The 19822-nt window shown below is 37.1% G+C and overlaps 1 protein-coding gene across 1 annotated transcript in view; it reads left to right on the top strand.

Moving 5' to 3' along the window:
- The window catches only part of CSPP1 (centrosome and spindle pole associated protein 1), a 106116-nt gene that overhangs the window by 68000 nt on the left and 18294 nt on the right, over window positions 1-19822 (top strand). The window contains exons 18-24 of the mRNA XM_068983446.1: window positions 1438-1590; window positions 4987-5099; window positions 11706-11855; window positions 12497-12643; window positions 15293-15397; window positions 17075-17141; window positions 17719-17836. Of these exons, the coding sequence (XP_068839547.1) occupies window positions 1438-1590; window positions 4987-5099; window positions 11706-11855; window positions 12497-12643; window positions 15293-15397; window positions 17075-17141; window positions 17719-17836 (853 nt within the window). The remainder of the gene's footprint in view (window positions 1-1437; window positions 1591-4986; window positions 5100-11705; window positions 11856-12496; window positions 12644-15292; window positions 15398-17074; window positions 17142-17718; window positions 17837-19822) is intronic.

The raw sequence follows: 19822 nt of genomic DNA on the forward strand, positions 1-19822 counted from the left end.
GTAAGGTAGTTATTAATAAAATATCAAAATCTGTTACCCATACAATTTTAACATAGCATCAACCCTTTGAGAGTAAGTACCTCTCATTTTGATTATTTGTAATACATTTAACATCTGTTTCCTTTCTCAGTTTTTTTAAAGTTCCCATAAAGTAAAAACCGAGTATATTCTACAGTGAGTGAATGGATAAACTGTGGTACATTCATATGATGGGATGCTACTTAGCAGTTAAAAAAAGAATGAACTGTTGATTCACAGAACAATTTGGAAGACTCCAAAGAGAAGACCTAAGGGAAAGAAGCCCTTTTACATAACACATATATTCTCAAAATAACAGAACTGTAGAAATGGAGAACAAATCACTGGTACCAAGATTATGGCTGAGGACAGGGAGTAACTATGATGGAATTTTGGGGGGTGATGGGACCGTTCCGATTCCTGATTATGGTGATGTTACTTGACTGTGTATTAAAATTTTTAAAAATTGTACACTAAGAGAAAAAGTTGAAAAAAAATTAAAACCAGTTTGAAAGATAACAAAAATATCTCATAGTTCTAATTGATTAATAGCAAGATTGCTTCACGTATATTTGATTAGGTATTTAAATATTTTTTATGCATTATATATGCCCCAGTTAGATTTATGTTTGTTTTTATGTGATTTATTGAGAGATAATTTGCATATGATAGAATTGACGCTTTTAATGTGTCAGTCAGGGCTATAAATCAAAGGCTTGATTGGGATTGGAGAATCTGTTTTCTCTATGGCTCCCTCACATGACTCAGGAGGCCTCAGTTCCTTGCCACGTGGGCTTCCCCTTAGAGCTCCTTTGAGTGTTCATTATGGAATGGTAGTTGGCTTTCTTCGAAGTGAGTGAACCAATAGATCTAGCAAGATGGAAACATAATGTCTTTTATGAAGTAGCCTTGAAAGTTTTATACCATCATTATGCAGAATCCTTTTCATAAGAAGTAATCCACACTCTAGAGGAGGGGAATAGAGCTCCATCTTTTAAGGAATGTTTATATAAAAGAAAATTTATGAATATGTTTTAAAACTCCATTCCACATGATATTTTTTCATTAGGAATACTAATGATGTTGGGTAAATTTCACTGTGACTTGTTTTGAATTGCTACTGTTTGTTCTATATTTAGATAGTCAAAGTTCTAAGGTAAGGTACATATAAATAAGGTTTTTATGGATTGTCAAAAACATATACACTCTTTAAGTTCTCTACTAATTTTGAATTTATTTTGTAACATTATTTTTGAAGAATATCTTAAAAGTTTTGATAATCTTGTTTCTGTTTTCAGGGTACCAAGATACCATTTAATTATTCCAGCTCTGGTCCTATTGGTTCTCTTCATTTCTATTAAGCATATTAATTATAGGAGTGTGTTTATTGAAATAAATGGCTTATTTTTTCCCTCTCAGCTGATTTGAATAGAATGCACAGACAAAATATAGATGCCTACCATAACCCAGATGCAAGAACATATGAAGATAAAAGGGCTGTTGTATCTCTAGACCAAACTTTAGCCACTTCAAATGCTGAGAACCAAGAAGATGCTGCAAATAAAAACTCAGGTTTTTAATCATATATATATATATTTTTACGTTTCTAAAGTTGTTCAGTAGTATTTCTCTTCTGTTCTCCGACAAAGTTCTTATTAAGATTTTGAGAATTTGCTTTTTCTGAGTCAGAAAGCATAACACATTATTTATGCTATTTACAATAACTTTTCTATGTAGGTATTTTGAAAAAATGAATAAAGAGATACATTTTGCTCCTTAATATTATACTATGTATTTCTTCTCAGCTTTATTAGTTCTTATATGTATTTTAGCTGTGCTAACAGCTTCATTTTGCTAGTGGGAAGGACATTTCTTAAATAGTTCTCTTATTTTTTTTTTTCACCCATACAGAGTTTGGTTCTTACACCCATAAGAATTAGTTTAAATTAGTGAGAACATACCAGATGTTGTATGATAAATTATACAGTGAAATTCATTTTTTGTTTGTTTTATAAACATTTGCCCTCCCTTATAAGCCACAGTGTACAAAGAAGTAAATAATTTACTTTGACTTATGGTCACATCTCCCTTTCATAAGCATATACCTTTGGTTTGGTATTAAACAGGGTCCTTTAAAGATTCTGTAAATTAAAGATTATTCAGTATCTTTATGACTTGCCAGGAAAATTTGTAATCATCTTTCTTTATCAAGTATATGGGAAAATATGTTATATATTTAGAATTCAAGTGAAGTTTAAAGAATATACTGCCTTATATTTTGATGCCTATAAAAATAACCATTTATTTACAGCAAATTGAATTATTAAGGAGTGAGAGCCAAATTAATAATTTCATCGAAAATTCTACTTTTTAGTAGTCCAAAAATCAGAACTAGATTCACTGTGTAAAAATCTACTGTGGATCAAAGTAGGAAAGTATTTTCTTATAATTAGAGATTAAATAGTGATACAGGTTGTCCATGGAAACAACCTACAGTACATCTCTTGAAGTGTTCCAAAGACTGCAGAAATTAGTGCTGCTATCAAAGGCTTGAAAGATGCAAGGCTAGTGATTTGAATCAGAGCTCACCATTTAGTCTACCTGTTTGGCCAATAAGTCATATGTATTAAACATTTAAAAAATTTTTTAAAAGACTGTATGATCAGTCAGGGATATTTTGAAAGGACTCTTTAATACAGTGTTCTTGTCTAAAATTAAAATTTTTGAGAGAGCACAGAGCATTTACTGTAAATAAATGGGGAATGTGACCAGAAGTCAAAGTAAACTTATTTTATTTCTTTGTATATCAAAACACCTTTTCATTTTATTGTAGAGAATTTTTGCTTCTTTCTGATTACCATTATTTTTCTCTTCATTGGCTGCTGCTTCTGGAGCAGTCTGTATTGAGATCAGTGGTATAGACCCCTTCACTACTCCTCTCTTCCAACCCCGTATTGTTTGTACATAGTTCCCTCTTAGCTTAGAACTTTCTCTGTCGTCATAATAACACGTCAGGCATCTAGCTTTGCTTACCAAGCAAAAACACAGGAAAAATAGAAAGTTTCCATGACTCTTTCCCAAAAAAGAGCACAACCTTGATGATTGAATATGCACAGCAGAATTTGTTATCTATTTTTATTGTGTCTAACACCAGGGTTTTGGTGCTAATTCGTGGCCAGGATGTGGTCAGGATGCTGTAGTTGACGAAATCATAAAATGTTTAAATCCCCCTTTTTTGTGCATTGAAATTCCCTAAATTAACTTTCATTTCCTAAGAATTAACCTAAAATAGACTTTCTGAATGCAAAAAAACTATTGAGAGTCACCTAATTTGTTGCTATGCCATCATATATGTATATGAGTTTATGTATGTGTGTGTGTGTATTTATATACATGTGTTCACACATACAATACACATATGTGACATGTAGTATTTTAAAGGCCTTGCTGCTACTGCTACTGCTGCTAAGTTGCTTCAGTCGTGTCCAACTCTGTGCGACCCCATGGACTGCAGCCACCCAGGTTCCTCTGTCCATGGGATTTTCCAGGCAAGAGTACTGGAGTGGGTTGCCATTGCCTTCTCCTAAAGGCCTTAAGGGAGCTCAAATATGCCTGGAAGTTGAATAGCTTAATATATACTTGAGATTCACTATCCTCTAATATTTTGTCTTCATTAGGCCTGTTTTAAAAGCTCTTCTTAATGTTTGTTGTTTTTCTTTTACTTCATGGTTTTTGGATGAAAAATCATGTTTATAAAGTTCATACTAATTTGGATTATATTTATTTTTTTGCTTATTATGATGCTTGAATGCATTTTCATTTTCTTTGTTTAGAGTATGTCTTTCCCTTTGGTTTTTTTTTTTTATAATGCTTATATGTTTAAAGGAACTTACCTTGCCTGTCTTCTTCTCTAATTGCCTCAAAGGTTTAGAATTTGACAGATCTCAATGTGAAACAAACTACTCAGTTTTGTTTTGCTGATCAGCTTTTCCACCATAACCTAAGCTTTTAATGTTTAGGTATTGATTTGCCTTTCTGCTATCTATTCAAGTAAGCATTAGTAAATTTAAATACAGAGGAAAAGAGACCTAGATGACAGCTCAACTGCAAAGCAGTTGGCTTACAACCACTATATGAGTGAGAGAAATAAATGCTTTAGATTGATGGTATAAGGAAACTAAAAAATGACATATTTTTATATAAATATAAAATGATATTAAAAAGTTATGTGAGCCTTAAATTTGCATGCAATTTTTTTCTGCATTCAAAAGACTGCTGTGATATACTTATTTTCCAGGCTGCTTTTATAAAATAGTATTTTTCCTTTCCCAGAATGTTTAATACTATTTATAAATAACATATATATAGCATATTTTTAATCTTCAAATTTATATCATTAATCTGATATAATTTTTAAGTAAAAAGTATTACAGTGATTGTCATTTTAATTTTGTAAAAATTAAAAATGTTTTTAGAGCTAATTTTCTAATCTGTGTTTTAAACCATGGATAGGAATCCACTGATTTTTTAAAAGCAATTTTAGAAAATTTTTATATGTGTATACATAATACATTTAATGTGTAATTAAGCAGTATTCTTAAGAAAAGGATATTTATATCATACATAAGAACTTAAATGTGTGCTTTATAAATTTTATTTTAAAGCCTTTGCTGCAGTGAGAGTTGCTTAGGTTACTTTTATGTTTCCTTGATGACTTTCAGATAGAACTATATTATGATTTTTCAACTGTGTATTAATTTTATTTTAGTTTCACCAATTTTCCCTCTCTTTTCATCTGGTCTTTAGATTCTAATCTTGGTCATCTTCTGAGTTTAGCCTCTGGGCTTCCATATTTAGCACATTTTTTTTTTCAAAATTTCAGTTTATTTAGCAGAGTCTTTATTCTTTAGCCTTTATGTTTTCTAAGCACTGGCTAATGGTATGTTTTTGCAAATTTTCCTTTTCAAGGTCATATGCAAACACAGAGCTCTCCTTTTGCTCGGGGAAATATTTTTACTGAGCCTCCAACTGAACTTCAGATTAAACAGCAGGAATTATACAAGAATTTTCTTCGTTTTCAGGTGAAATGCTTATTTGATCATGGTTTCAAAGTTTCATAAAAGTTTTAATAAACTTGAAAGATTTTATCCACAAGATAAAGAATAAATTCTAAAATGCCATGCAGTTATCTAAAATATCTAATTCATATTAGATAGAAATTATATTATTTAATTTATATTATTATACTGTTTTATATATGAAAAAGGAATAAGGAGACATGTTAGGAATACCAGTTTACTTAATCTTTTTACAATTTTGTTAAATCATTAAGTGTTAGAGAGTGCTAGAATTTCTAAAACTGAAACTCTTAAAATGTTCACCTATTAGGCATAAAATGAATCTTTCTAGTTGTTTATGTGTTAATAGAAATAGTTTTTTTCTAAATGATTTTATATTCTTGACTCAGTTGTTTAGTTTGTAAGTAAATATTAAAAATACTCTCACATTTTGTATCTATTTGCTTCATTTATATGTGTAAGCAAATTGCATTTAAAACACTAGAAATGCCCAGAGAAAGACACTTGGGCATCAGGTGTTTATTAAGCAAATGGGTTTATTGAACTCTCATACTGTGTCCACCCTTGGGATGGAGCCTGAGGTGAATTAGACACCTGCCCATAGTGGGCTCACAATATTTTCTCTTCTTACCATCCTCCCTTCCATACCCACACTTACAACCCAGTGTCAGATTAATCTTTGGCCAGGTTAATCTTCCTTTGATATAATTTCTCACGCTTTTCTTCTTTATTTATAATCTGTCAGTAGGTTTTCTAAATAAAATGTCCATATTCCTTAGTCTGACACTTAAGGCTATCCAGTCTGATCCCAGCCTCCTAAATTCTTAAAGAGAGTCTACTCAAAGATGCCATCTTTTGGATCCTAATTATTATGGACTCTTAAATAAGGCAGTGACATAATGGATGTGGTCCTAAGGATAATTGATCTGGCAATACAGCTGAAGTATTTTGAGTGGATTTAAAGGACTGGAAGCATGGGTCACAGACAACTAGCCAATCTGATCACATGGACCACAGCCTTGTCTAACTCAGTGAAACTAAGCCATACCATGTGGGACCACCCAAGACAGACGGGTCATGGTGGAGAGGTCAGACAGAATGCAGTCCACTGGAGAAGGGAATGGCAAAGCACTTCAGTATTCTTGCCCTATATACTACTGGAGATCAGTGGAGAAATAAATCCAGAAAGAATGACAGGAAGGAGCCAAACCAAAAGCAACACCCAGTTGTGGATGTGACTGGTGAAAGAAGCAAGGTCTGATGCCGTAAAGAGCAATGTTGCATAGGAATCTGGAATATTAGGTCCATTAATCAAGGCAAATTGGAAGTGGTCAAACAGGAGATGACAAGAGTGAACATCGACATTCTAGGAATCAGAGAACTAAGGTGGACTGGAATGGATGAATATGACTCAGATGACCATTATATATAATACTGTGGGCATGATTCCCTAAGAAGAACTGCAGTAGCCATCATTGTCAACAAAAGAGTCCAAAATGCAGTACTGGGATGCAGTCTCAAAAATGACAGAATGATCTCTGTTCTTTTCCAAGGCAAACCATTCAATATCACAGTAATCCAAGTCTATGCCCCGACCAGTAATGCTGAAGGAACTGAAGTTGAACAGTTCTATGAAGACCCACAAGACCTTTTAGAACTAACACCCCCAAAAGATGTCCTTTTCATTATAGGGGACTGGAATGTGAAAGTAGAAAGTCAAGAAACACCTGGAATAACAGGTAAATTTGTCCTTGGAGTACAGAATGAAGCAGGGCAAAGGCTAATAGAGTTCTGCCAAGAGAACACACTGGTCATAGCAAACACCCTCTTCCAACAACACAAGAGAAGACTACACTACTTCCAGCAACACAAGAGAAGACTACACATAGACATCACCAGATGGTCAACACCGAAATCAGATTGATTACATTCTTTGCAGCCAAAGATGGAGAAGCTCTATACACTCAGCAAAAACAAGACCAGGAGCTGACTATGGCTGAGATCATGAACTCCTTATTGCCAAATTCAGACTGAAATTGAAGAAAGTGAAGAAAACCACTAGACCATTCAGGTATGACCTAATCAAATCCCTTATGACTGTACAGTGGAAGTGAGAAACAGATTTAAGGGACTAGATCTGATAGAGTACCTGATGAACTATGAACAGAGGTTCGTGACATTGTATAGGAGACAGAGATCAAGACCATCTCCAAGAAAAAGAAATGCAAACAAGCAAAATGGCTGTCTCAGGAGGCCTTACAAATAGCTGTGAAAAGAAAGGAAGTGAAAAGCAAAGGAGAAGAGGAAAGACATACCCATTTGAATGCAGAGTTCCAAAGAATAGCAAGGAGAGATAAGAAAGCCTTCCTCAGAGATCAGTGCAAAGAAATAGAGGAAAACAATACAATGGGAAGACTAGAGATCTCTTCAAGAAAATTAGAGATACCTAGGGAACATTTTATGCAAAGATGGGCACATTAAAGGACAGAAAGGGTATGGACTGAACAGAAGCAGAAGATATTAAGAGGTGGCAAGAATACACAGAGTGAAAGTGAAGTCGCTCAGTCGTGTCCAACTCTTTGTGACCCCGTGGACTGTAGCCCACCAGGCTCCTCCGTCCATGGGATTCTCCAGGCAAGAATACTGGAGTGGGATGCCATTTCCTTCTCCGGATCTTCCCAACCCAGGGATCGAACCCAGGTCTCCTGCATTGCAGGCAGACGTTTTAACGTCTGAGCCACCAGGGAAGCCTAGAATACAGAGAAGAACTGTACAAAAAAGAACTTCACGACTCAGATAATCACGATGGCGTGATCACTCACCTAGAGCCAGACATCTTGGAATGTGACATCAAGTAGGCCTTAAGAAGTGTCATTATGAACAAAGCTAGTGGAGGTGATGGAATTCCAGTTGAGCTATTTCAAATCCTAAAAGATGATACTGTGAAAGTGCTGCACTCAATATGCCAGAAAATTTGGAAAACTCAACAGTAGCCACAGGACTGGAAAAGGTCAGTTTTTATTCCAATGCCAAAGAAAGGCAATGCCAAAGAATACTCAAACTACTGCTCAATTGCACTCATTTCACATGCTAGTAAAGTAATGCTTAAAATTCTCCAAGCCATGCTTCAGCAGTACATGAACCATGAACTTCCAGATGTTCAAGCTGGTTTTAGAAAAGGCAGAGGAACCAGAGATCAAATTGCCAACATCCACTGGATCATTGAAAAAGCAAGAAAGTTCCAGAAAAACATCTGTTTCTGCTTTATTGACTATGCCAAAGCCTTTGACTGTGTGGATCACAATAAACTGTGGAAAATTCTGAAAGAGATGGGAGGAAATACGAGACCATGTGACCTGCCTCTTGAGAAACCTATATGCAGGTCAGGAAGCAACAGGTAGAACTAGACTTGGAACAATAGACTGGTTCCAAATAGGAAAAGGAGTACGTCAAGGCTGTATATTGTCACTGTGCTTATTTAACTTACATGCAGAGTACATCATGAGAAACGCTGGACTGGAAGAAACACAAGGTGGAATCAAGATTGCTGGGAGAAATATCAATAACCTCAGATATGCAGATGACACCACCCTTATGACAGAAAGTGAAGAAGAACTATAGAGCCTCTTGATGAAAGTGAAAGAGGAGAGTGAAAAAGTTGGCTTAAAGCTCAACATTCAGATAACGAAGATCATGGCATCTGGTCCCATCACTTCTTGGAAAATAGATGGGGAAACAGTGGCTGACTTTATTTTTATGGGCTCCAAAATCACTGCAAATGGTGACTGCAGCCATGAAATTAAAAGACGCTTACTCCTTGAAAGGAAAGTTATGACCAACCTAGATAACATATTCAAAAGCAGAGACATTGCCAAGAAAAGTCCATCTAGTCAAAGCTATGGTTTTCCCAGTTGCCATGTATAGATGTGAGAGTTGGATCATAAAGAAAGCAGGGCAGTGAAGAACTGATGCGTTTGAACTGTGGTGTTGATAAGACTCTTGAGAGAGTCCCTTGGACTCGAAGGAGATCCAACCAGTCCATCCTAAAGGAGATCAGTCCTGTATTTTCATTGGAAGGACTGATGCTGAAACCGAAGCTCCAATACTTTGGCCACCTGATGGGAAGAACTGACTCATTGGAAAAGACCCTGATGCTGGGAAAGATTGAAGGCAGGAAGAGAAGAGGATGACAGAGAATGAGATAGTTGGATGGCATCACCAACTCGACGGACATGAATTTAAAGTCCGGGAGTTGGTGATAGACAGGGAAGCCTGGCATGCTGCAGTTCTTGGAGTTGCAAAGAGTTGGACGTGACTGACCGACTGAACTGAGGGTAGAATTTAGGGAAAAATAAATAAATCCTGTCATTCTGTAGTCTTTTATTGTTTGTAAGAAAGGTTTACATATATTTTCTCATTAAACCTCACAATTCTCTGAGGAAGGTATTACTATTTTTTATTTTAAGACCAAAAAGAGGCTGAGGCTCTCCTGTGTTGGCAGAACTAGGACATTGGCCCCAAGTCTCCTGCCTTTAAGTGTCATACCTAGAGAGTCCACACTCTCCATTGTCTGTCTTCTGGGAAAAAAATAGTAGTATTGTGGGAAACTTTGACTTACTAGTTTCAGAATAAGTTCAACCTTCAGTTCTCCCAGCCTATAAAGTGATGGTTTATGTATTTTTCTTTTAGGAATCTGTTAAAATCTCCTGCTTTCCCCTCAAACAAAATCTATTCCAGAGCTCCAAGAAAATGTAAAATAGCTAAATGGTATTTATTAATATAACAATATAGTGTCAGACAAAAAAGAATCCCCAAACTTAAGTGTTAAAATAAATGTTATAAAATGTTCAGATCTGTGCACAAAGATGCAAAGGAAGCCTTAGCTCCATGTCTGCATAAATAAGTTTTGACACTAAAAAACTTATATACCATTAGTTTTAGTGTAGCAATAGTCTTCATGTGCTTCAAATTTGGTGAATAATACATGTGAGTGTTTAGATGTCATTTTAAACTGCAACTTTGAAAATAATTAGCAAGTTTAACAAACTATTTGCAGGACCATTGAACTACTTTTGTATTATATGGTTTGCAAACCATTGATCTGAGCAATAGCTTTTCTCTTTCTGTGGAAGAGCTGTGTGGCATTTTTGTTGGAATGATAGTTCTGTGGATTCATTAGGTGTGAGATCATTTATGATTGTGACCCATTAATGGTGAAGTGACCTGGTGATTGTGATAATTTTTTTCATGGAGGAGAAAAAGGGAACTGAGTGTTAAATGTGTGGTTTTATTGTATGGTTCATGAATGATGTTTTCTTTAGGGCTATTGTAATTGAGGAGCTGATTACATACACACCACTTAGTCCTAAATATTAGGACTGTACATATTTAAAAGGTTTGTGATAAATGTTGGAAAAAGCCCTAGCATGTAAAGTTGTGGCATAGGTAAGAAGACTACAGTTGTTATAGCTCAAAAGTTTGACAGCACTAAATATAGCAACCTTGAGACTAGAGGAAATGCAGATAAGAACTCTTAAAATATTGTGAATAGTCATGATCAATCCATACTTAAGAGGAATAAAATTTATTGATATCTTTAAACCAGCATCATGAATCCTCGGGTCCCATGCTGTCATTCTTCTGTGTCTCATTCATGAAGGATGTAGACTATCTCTTAGAGTCTTCCTCCTGTCACATCTTAGACTTTGCCTTATAATATTCGCCTAGAACACTCAGCACTGCAGGTTTCAGGTGGCATTCAAACAAAACTTAATTACGAATCCTTGTAGCTGACATCTTCATAAACCTTACATCTTGTCATTAGAAAGAAAATAAGAAAGGCTGTTCTAGGGAAGAGATTTCTACTTAAAGAATGGTTGCTAAAACATTTCACTGCTGTTTCAGGATACTAGTCACAAGGAACTTTGAGACATAGTAGTAGTAGTCATTGGAGAAGGCAATGGCACCCCACTCCAGTACTCTTGCCTGGAAAATCCTATGGATGGGGGAGCCTGGTGGGCTGCAGTCCATGGGGTTGCTAAGAGTTGGATACGACTGAGCGTCTTCCCTTTCACTTTTCGCTTTCATGCATTGGAGAAGGAAATGGCAACCCACTCCAGTGTTCTTGCCTGGAGAATGCCAGGGACGGGGGAGCCTGGTGGGCTGCCGTCTATGGGGTCACACAGAGTCGGACACGACTGAAGTGACTTAGCAGCAGCAGCAGTAGTAGTCATTATAGAAGAATATAATCATGAATTACTAAGTACTGGACCTTCTACATAGGAACTTTTATGTTTTTTACATACATATTTTCATTTCAGTCTTTGAGCACCACTTTGAGATATAGACGTTAGTAACTCTTTTTTACCAAATGATAAAACTGAACCAGAAAGTTTCATAAGGTCTGTGGGAGCTGGAATTTTACTTAGAGCTCTTATCATTATATCATGTGGCCTCTAATACAATATAGAAAACTGAAAAATTTAGGAACTTACTTTTACTTATAAAAGCAGGATATAAAGGTTGAATTCATAGGATAACAGGGTAAATTAAGTGGTATTCTAACTTTTTATGAGTTTTACCAAGTAATAACTAGGTTTAATTCTTTAGATTGAGGAAAAGAAACAAAGAGAAGAAGCAGAGCGAGAGAGATTAAGAATTGCTGAAGAAAAAGAAGAAAAACGGCTTGCAGAACAGAGAGCTCGAATCCAGCAAGAGTATGAAGAGGAGCAGGAAAAGAAAAGGGAGAAAGAGGAGGAGGTGCATTTTTTCCCTACTCTCTTTTTCTGCTTAGTCTGAGAATGAACTCCTTACTTTGACTTGAAAAGATACCTATTACTCACAAAGGAGAACAGTCTTGGAATACATTTAGAAAATAGCAGATCAATATGCATTTGTTAGATGTTATTTTATAAAAATAAAATACTAAATTAAAAGAGATACTAAATTAAGAAAAGAGATAATTAAGAAATACTGAATTAAGAAAAGAAAAGAGATAAACTATTTTTTACAGCCAAAAAATAGTTTAGACTGACTAGCATGTTGTAATATTTTAGATGCCTAATATTTTATTATTAAACAGACCAGTATGTCATCTATGGGTTTCCTTGATGACTCAGCAGTAAAGAATCTGGCTGCAGTGCAGGAGACACAGGTTTGATCCCTAGGTCAAGAGGATCCCCTGGAGGAGGAAATGGCAACCCACTCCAGTATTCTTGCCTGGAAAATCCCATGGCCAGAGGAGCCTGGTGGGCTATAGTCCAAAGGGTTGCAAAGGATCGGACACAACTGAGTGACTTGAGCACATATCATCTATAACCTCCATTTTATCTCTTTATTTCACAGAAATATGAATGAACTGAATGTGTGTATGGAGTGTGTATTTTTTCTTTATTTTAAAGCAAAGACTGAAAAACGAAGAGCTTATTCGGTTAGCTGAAGAAAGACGAAAAGAAGCAGAAAGAAAGAAGAAAGAAGAAGAAGAAAAACATAACCTACAACTTCAGCATTACTATGAAAGAGAAAACATGATTGGGGAAGATACAAAGGTAAGTTTCAGAGAAAAATGTCTGTGGAACCCATTGTTTAACCCATTTTCCCTGTAAAAGTAGAGTGGTCAGCACAAAGCAGAGGAGGTACTTTTGTCTCTACTTCCGTCGTGGTGCTTTTCTGGGTGCAGCGCACTGAACTTTCTGTACTAGGTGATGTCACTGTGCTTTGTTGTATTTTCCCTGCTGTGAACAGAGTAGTCTTGTTCCCACGGGTCCATGGACAAGCACCTCAGGAACTGTTCCTGATAAGATTGAAAGTGTTTGGAAACTTTCATAGCAATTTGTCATTATAATTTTATGTCTGTTGAATCTGTGTAAAAAAAAAAAAATTGGGCTTGGATTTTGTAGCATCTGTTAAAATTTTTTATTTAGCTAGTACAGTTGACCCTTAAACCAGGGTTAAGCCCAGGGGTTAATCCATGTGTGTAATTGATAATTGGCCCTCCATACTTGCAGTTCCTACACGTCTGTATAATCAGCCCACCACCGCCTGTAGTACTGCAGCATTTGATACAGAAAAATACCTCTGTGGAAGTGGACCTGTGTGGTTCAAACCTGCCTTGTTCAAGGATCAACTATAATTCATTCTTACTCTTTTATGCATCTGTCCACGATGGATTGGAAATTAAAAAGGAAACTTGTGGCTCACTGCAGATTGATTTGAAGTCCATGTTTCTGAGATGGGGGTTGATTCACCCTTAGGTGTGTGAATCAGTTATTAGGTGTTTTCTCTTTAGAAAATCAGTTTGCTCTTAAGAAAATCCAGTTCATATCTTTGCTTGTTATTCAGAGCTATATTTAAAATGTAGTATGTACAGTATCACTTGTTTAGTTACTGTCATGTCCATCTATTTTGCAACCCCCATGGACTGTAGCCCACAGACTCTTCTGTCCATGGGATTTCCCAGGCAAGGATACTGGTGTGGGTTTCCATTTGCTTCTCCAGTGGATCTTCCTGACCCACAAATTGAACCTACATCTCCTGCGTTGGCAAGCAGATTCTTACCACCGAGCCCATACCATTCAGTCGCTTGATTGTGGCTGAGTCTTGGCGACCCCATGAATTGCAGCATGCCAGGCCTCCCTATCCATCACCAACTCCCAGAGTTCACCCATACTCATGTGCATCGAGTTGGTGATGCCATCCAGCCATGTCATCCTCTGTCGTCCCCTTTTCCTCCTTCCCCCAATCCCTCCCAGCATCAAAGTCTTTTCCAATGAGTCAACTCTTTACATGAGGTGGCCAAAGTATTGGAGTTTCAGCTTTAGCATCATTCCTTCCAAAGAACACCCAGGACTGATCTCCTTTAGAATGGACTGGTTGGGTCTCCTTGCAGTGCAAGGGACTCTCAAGAGTCTTCTCCAACACCACAGTTCAAAAGCATCAGTTCTTCAGTGCTTAGCTTTCTTCACAGTCCAACTTTCACATCCATACATGACCACAGGAAAAACCATAGCCTTGACTAGACAGACCTTTGTTGGCAAAGTAATGTCTCTGCTTTTGAATATGTTATCTAGGTTGGTCGTAACTTTCCTTCCAAGGAGTAAGCATCTTTTAATTTCATGGCTGCAGTCACCATCTGCAGTGATTTTGGAGCCCCCAAAAATAAAGTCTGACACTGTTTCCACTGTTTCCCCATCTATTTCCCATGAAGTGATGGGCCCAGATGCCATGATCTTCATTTTCTGAATGTTGAGCTTTAAGTCAACTTTTTCACTCTCCACTCTCACTTTCATCAAGAGGCTTTTTAGTTCTTCACTTTCTGCCATAAGGGTGGTGTCATCTGCATATCTGAGGTTATTGATACTTCTCCTGGCAATCTTGATTCCAGCTTGTGTTTCTTCCAGTCCAGCGTTTCTCATGATGTACTCTGCATATAAGTTAAATAAGCACAGTGACAATATACAGCCTTGACGTACTCCTTTTCCTATTTGGAACCAGTCTGTTGTTCCATGTCCAGTTCTAACTGTTGCTTCCTGACCTGCATACAGATTTCTCAAGAGGCAGGTCAGGTGGTCTGGTATTCCCATCTCTTTCAGAATTTTCCACAGTTTATTGTGATCTACACAGTCAAAGGCTTTGGCTTAGTCAATAAAGCAGAAATAGATGTTTTTTCTGGAACTCTCTTGCTTTTTCGATGATCCAGAGGATGTTGGCAATTTGATCTCTGGTTCCTCTGCCTTTTCTAAAACCAGCTTGAACATCTGGAAGTTCACAGTTCATGTATTGCTAAAGCCTGGCTTGGAGAATTTTGAGCATTATTTTACTAGCATGTGAGATGAGTGCAATTGTGCAGAATTGAATTTCTGACTTCTTGGGTAGATATGTTTTTTAATGGAAGGTAGTTGATTTAAAATATTAATGTATTGGTTTTGAGTGCACAACATAGTGATCTAATATTTTTATAGATTTTTTGATAAATATTTTATTAAATTAAAGCAATAGTAGTCCGAACCTCTTTGGTGGTCTTGTTAACTACTAGGGGATGTGTGTTTGCATATGTATATGTATACACATATGTGTGTGTGTTAGCACACACATACATGTTGGGCTATGTGTATACACACATAGACATATGTTGGGGAATATGTGTGTTTATGCATATATATATATATATATATTTCCCGCCCCTCCCCTCACATCAGCACTTGAGACAGCCTTCTCCTGTGGTTCCTGCTCTTCAGAATAAGATTGCAAGCAGAGTCCAAAGACCTCCTTCAGTTGACAGCATTATAACTTCCTTTACTCAGGTATATGCTTTTTCTTTTGATTTATTCATCTAAGATTAAGGGGATTGAATGAGATTTTCTTATTCATCTTAATTAGCTAGATTACTTTTTTCAGATCTGAAACATAGGTGATGTTTACATTAATTTGTCTGTTTCTTCCGTTGTAATGGTAATACTTACGAATGATAAAACTTTGGTGCCCTGAAGTTTCAGTTCTTTTGACAGCTCATAATTTAGCATGTGGCTCTTGGTCAGGTCTCTCAGGAAGGCTTTTTTTTGAAAATATATCTACTAGCTAGTTGTAGTTATGCTGATAAAGTCCTTTGTACTTTAGACTGAATTACAATGAAAAGACAGCCAGGAAAATGTTCCAGAAAGGGTTGATCCTTGAGTTGACTCTTAAAGAATGAATAGGAATTTGCCAAAAAGAGGATGAGGAAGATCAACTTCCAACACATGCAGAATCTTGGAGGGAACTGTAAGCCACGTGGCAGCATCGAGAATACATGGTCTGGTCTGGCCTGATAATTCCTGACCATGACGTAGGGGAGGTGAAGGTTAGAACATATGCAGGATGTTGTATGGAGTGCTAGAGGGCTTGACTTCATTCTATAGGATACCAAAGAGGCCAATTACTAGAATAGACAAAGAAATGTATTAGAATGCCTTCCTCAGCCCCACCCTCTGTGGTTCTGATTTAGTAGGTCTGTGGTCATGTATGGTGTTCATGTAATGTTTTAAGTAGGAAAATGACGTGGCCGTGTTTGTCTTGCATAATGTTCTCTCAGGCAGTGGTATGGAGATGCATCATGGAGGAGGAGCAAAACTGTAAAGTTAAGATGCTTTTGTAGAAGTCCAGATGTGATTTTGAGGACCTAAACAATGGCAGTGACATTAAGAACTGAGAAAGGGTGACACCTTCAAGATATGTTTATGAAACACAGATAGTGGTACACTGTGTGTGGTGGGTGGGAGTCAGTGACAACTTTATATAGAGTAGGCGGTTGAAAATACAGGTCATGGCCAAGGAAGGAGCTCTGCACCAGATTTGTAGTTTGAAGACTACTAACATTACTGCGTAAGTAGTACGATTGACTCATGTGTGTTCAGGGCAAGTAGAGGGCTGAGGAGCTAACAGTAGAGAATTATCACCACTTAGAGCAAGGAAATAAAGTGTCAGTGATAGTAGTTGCTACTAGCTAAGTAAAATAAGGCCTTAAAATGCCCATAGAATGCATCGCTGAGGGAGCTGCAAAGGCAGTGGCTGCGAGGTGAGGTGTGAATGGGAATAAGGAAGCAGGCGCCATACTACTGCACATACTTTTTTTTTTTTTTTTTTTTTTTAAGAATGGCTGTGAAGGAAGGAGAGAATGGATGATAGATAGTGAGTGATGAAGGGTGAGGTTAGTTTTTTTAAGCACAGCCTGATAGAAAGGTGGTAGAGAAAGAAGAGTCAGGGATGGAGGAGATGGGGGTCCCCTGTCAGATACAGAGCACAGGTGAGAGTACTGTCTTTGGCTAGGGCAAGGCCTCTCCCATGGTAGTGGGAAGAAAAAATAAATGTAGGTAAGTTTATAGATAGATTGGTTGGGAATCTGGTTTCTCTTCTTTCTTTCTTTATTTTTAAAGTTCTTCTTTTAAAGCTTCTGAGTAGGGAAGACATATACTGACTTTATCTTTGTTGTGATTGTTAAACAGGACAGTTCCATGTCCATGGCACAGTCTCCTCCGGTACCTGCCAGGAAGAACCAGCTTCGTGCAGAAGGTAGAGCTGACTATTAAGCCTGTAATCTATACTGTTTCCTTTTTTCTAACTTTTTCTTGTTCTGAAAAATAAGAATCACAGAATATTGTAAAGTAGTATAAAGAGGTGCTGTGCACCCTCCCCATAGCTTCCCTCAGTGGTGCAATATCACAACCAGGAGATTGACCCTGGCATGCTCTATGGACCTGCGTCTGGTTTCACTTACACTAATTTATGTGTTTGTGTGTGTAGTTCTGTGCATTTTTATCATGTGTAAATTGTGTAACTACCACACAAGGTTACAGAACTGTCCATCATCACAAAGGAACTCCATTTTGCTGCCCCTTAATAGGGGAAGGCAGTCTCTCCCTCCCTTCAGGAATGTTTCTAAATGTTTGAAATTCTTGTATTATCAGAAGTGTGTTTATGGGTCTTAATAATGTTCATACAATGCATCTATATATAAAGCCTTAAAAATAACTTTCCATAAAAATGTAACTGAGCATTTTAGCTTTAGAAGTCATAAAGGTTATGTTTAGTGTTTAACCTTTTATTCATGTACCTCTCTCATTTTTCATTTATTGATGGGAATTTTCAGAGGAGAAAAAAAATGTAATTATGGAATTATCAGAAATGAGAAAACAGCTTCGTAGTGAAGAGCGACGTCTGCAGGGGCGGTTACTACACATTGACAGTGACGATGACGTTCATATAAGGCAAGTTCTGAATTCCATATTTTTGTCTCTTCTTGTATTCCCTTCTGTCAGAATCGGGAATCAGAAGCTGTCCAGTAATTCTACAGTTTTGGAACAGGATTAATTATCATAAGCCCACATCTATTAGAATTTCGCAAGCTTGAAAAATGTTTTTAATGGATTATTGATGAAATTGTAATGATTGAAAATAGCTCCCTACTCCCACCCACCCCCCCCAGAAGAAATAAGCTAAATAATTATATTCTAGTGGGGGGCTCACTAGGTGGTTCTAGTTAGTGGTAAAGAATTGGTCTGCCAGTGCAGGAGACACAGGAGACATGGGTTCGATCCTTGGGTCAGGAAGATCCCCTGAAGTAGGAAATGGCAACCCACTCCAGTATTCTTGCCTGCGAAACCTATGCACAGAGGAGCCTGGCAGGCTGTGGTCCGTGGAGTCACAAAGAGTCAGACACGACTAAGCACATTTCACAAGCAACAAGCAAGGGAGGGACTCAGTACAACCAATACAAAATAATGTGTGATTTCTTTAGTCTATTTGTTTATGTAGTATATGATATATTTTCTTTCTTTTCTTTTTTTGGCACAAGAGCTCTCTCTTTAATTAGCTAATATGCTGTTTAATTCACATTCTTGAATTTTGTGTAGATAAAGTTGCCTTCATAAAATGTTTCATTACAGTTGTGAAATCTATTCACTGTGAAAATATGAGATATTTAATGAATATTGATTTAAGTAAATATAAAATATATAAGTTGAGCGTTTTAATTGTCCCTCTGTACTGCCAGTAATGTATTTATGAGTGATGATGACAGTGGTAGTATTGATAGGAGGAAGAAAGAAAAAAAGAAAGAAGTAGGACTTTCTTAAGGCAAACCAAGAGTCTTATACCCTAACCATGACATTTTAATAGGATTAGACAGTGACAAAGCAGTAGTGGGAACAGGCTATTCTTCAAGCTCTGTCTTTAGGATCGATAGTCTCACTACAGAGAAATCACTGCATGAAAAATAATTGACTAATTTAGGACTCAGATGGATTCAGAAGTTGCTTCATAAGCTAATCTAGGTGATAAGGAATTCCAAGATAGGAAAGTGATAGTTGAAGACATAGACTCAGTTCAGTTCAGTTCAGTCGCTCAGTCGGGTCCGACTCTTTGCGACCCCATGAACTGCAGCACACCAGGCCTCCCTGTCCATCACCAACTGCCGGAGTCCACCCAAACCCATGTCCATTGAGTCAGTGATGCCATCCAACATCTATCTCATCCTCTGTCGTCCCCTTCTCCTGTCCTCAATCTTTCCCAGCATCAGAGTCTTTTCCAGTGAATTAGCTCTTCTCATCAGGTGGCCAAAGTATTGGGAGTTTCAGCTTCAACATCAGTCCTTCGAATGAACACCCAGGGCAGATCGCTTTTAGAATTGGACTGGTTGGGTTTCCTTGCAGTCCAAGGGACTCTCAAGAGTCTTCTCCAACATCACAGTTCAAAAGCATCAATTCTTCGGTGCTCAGCTTTCTTCACAGTCCAACTCTCACATCCATACATAGACATAGACTAGACAATTATGAAACAATCTCCTTACCTCTCCTTTTTGGTCTTCTAAAACGTCAGGCATAGAAACTTGGTCTTTGAAGGGAAAATAATAGCAGAAAACTTCAGAGGTGGAATAACCAAAGACAGTTACTTTTTAAAACTGTTTTAAAAATATTTTCCTTCAGCGGTGTATTGTTTCCTGAAATATTTTTGTTCCAGCAAAATAGCTTACAGACTGTCAAACACTTCTGATCATTTTTGCCAAAAGGCCTCATAAGTTTTCTAAAGCAATATTCTTCGAACTGTAGGTTGCAGTCTTTTAATAGCTTGTAAAATCAATGTAAGTGGGTAACTACCACATTTTCTTTGAAGAGTGTTTATCTTAAAAAAAAAAGTTTATTTTGGCATAATTTTAGATCATAGGAAAGTTGCAAACATAGTTTCTATAGACCCCT

The sequence above is a fragment of the Capricornis sumatraensis genome, chromosome 11 (genome assembly GCF_032405125.1).
Source record: "Capricornis sumatraensis isolate serow.1 chromosome 11, serow.2, whole genome shotgun sequence".
Classification (NCBI taxonomy): domain Eukaryota; kingdom Metazoa; phylum Chordata; class Mammalia; order Artiodactyla; family Bovidae; genus Capricornis; species Capricornis sumatraensis.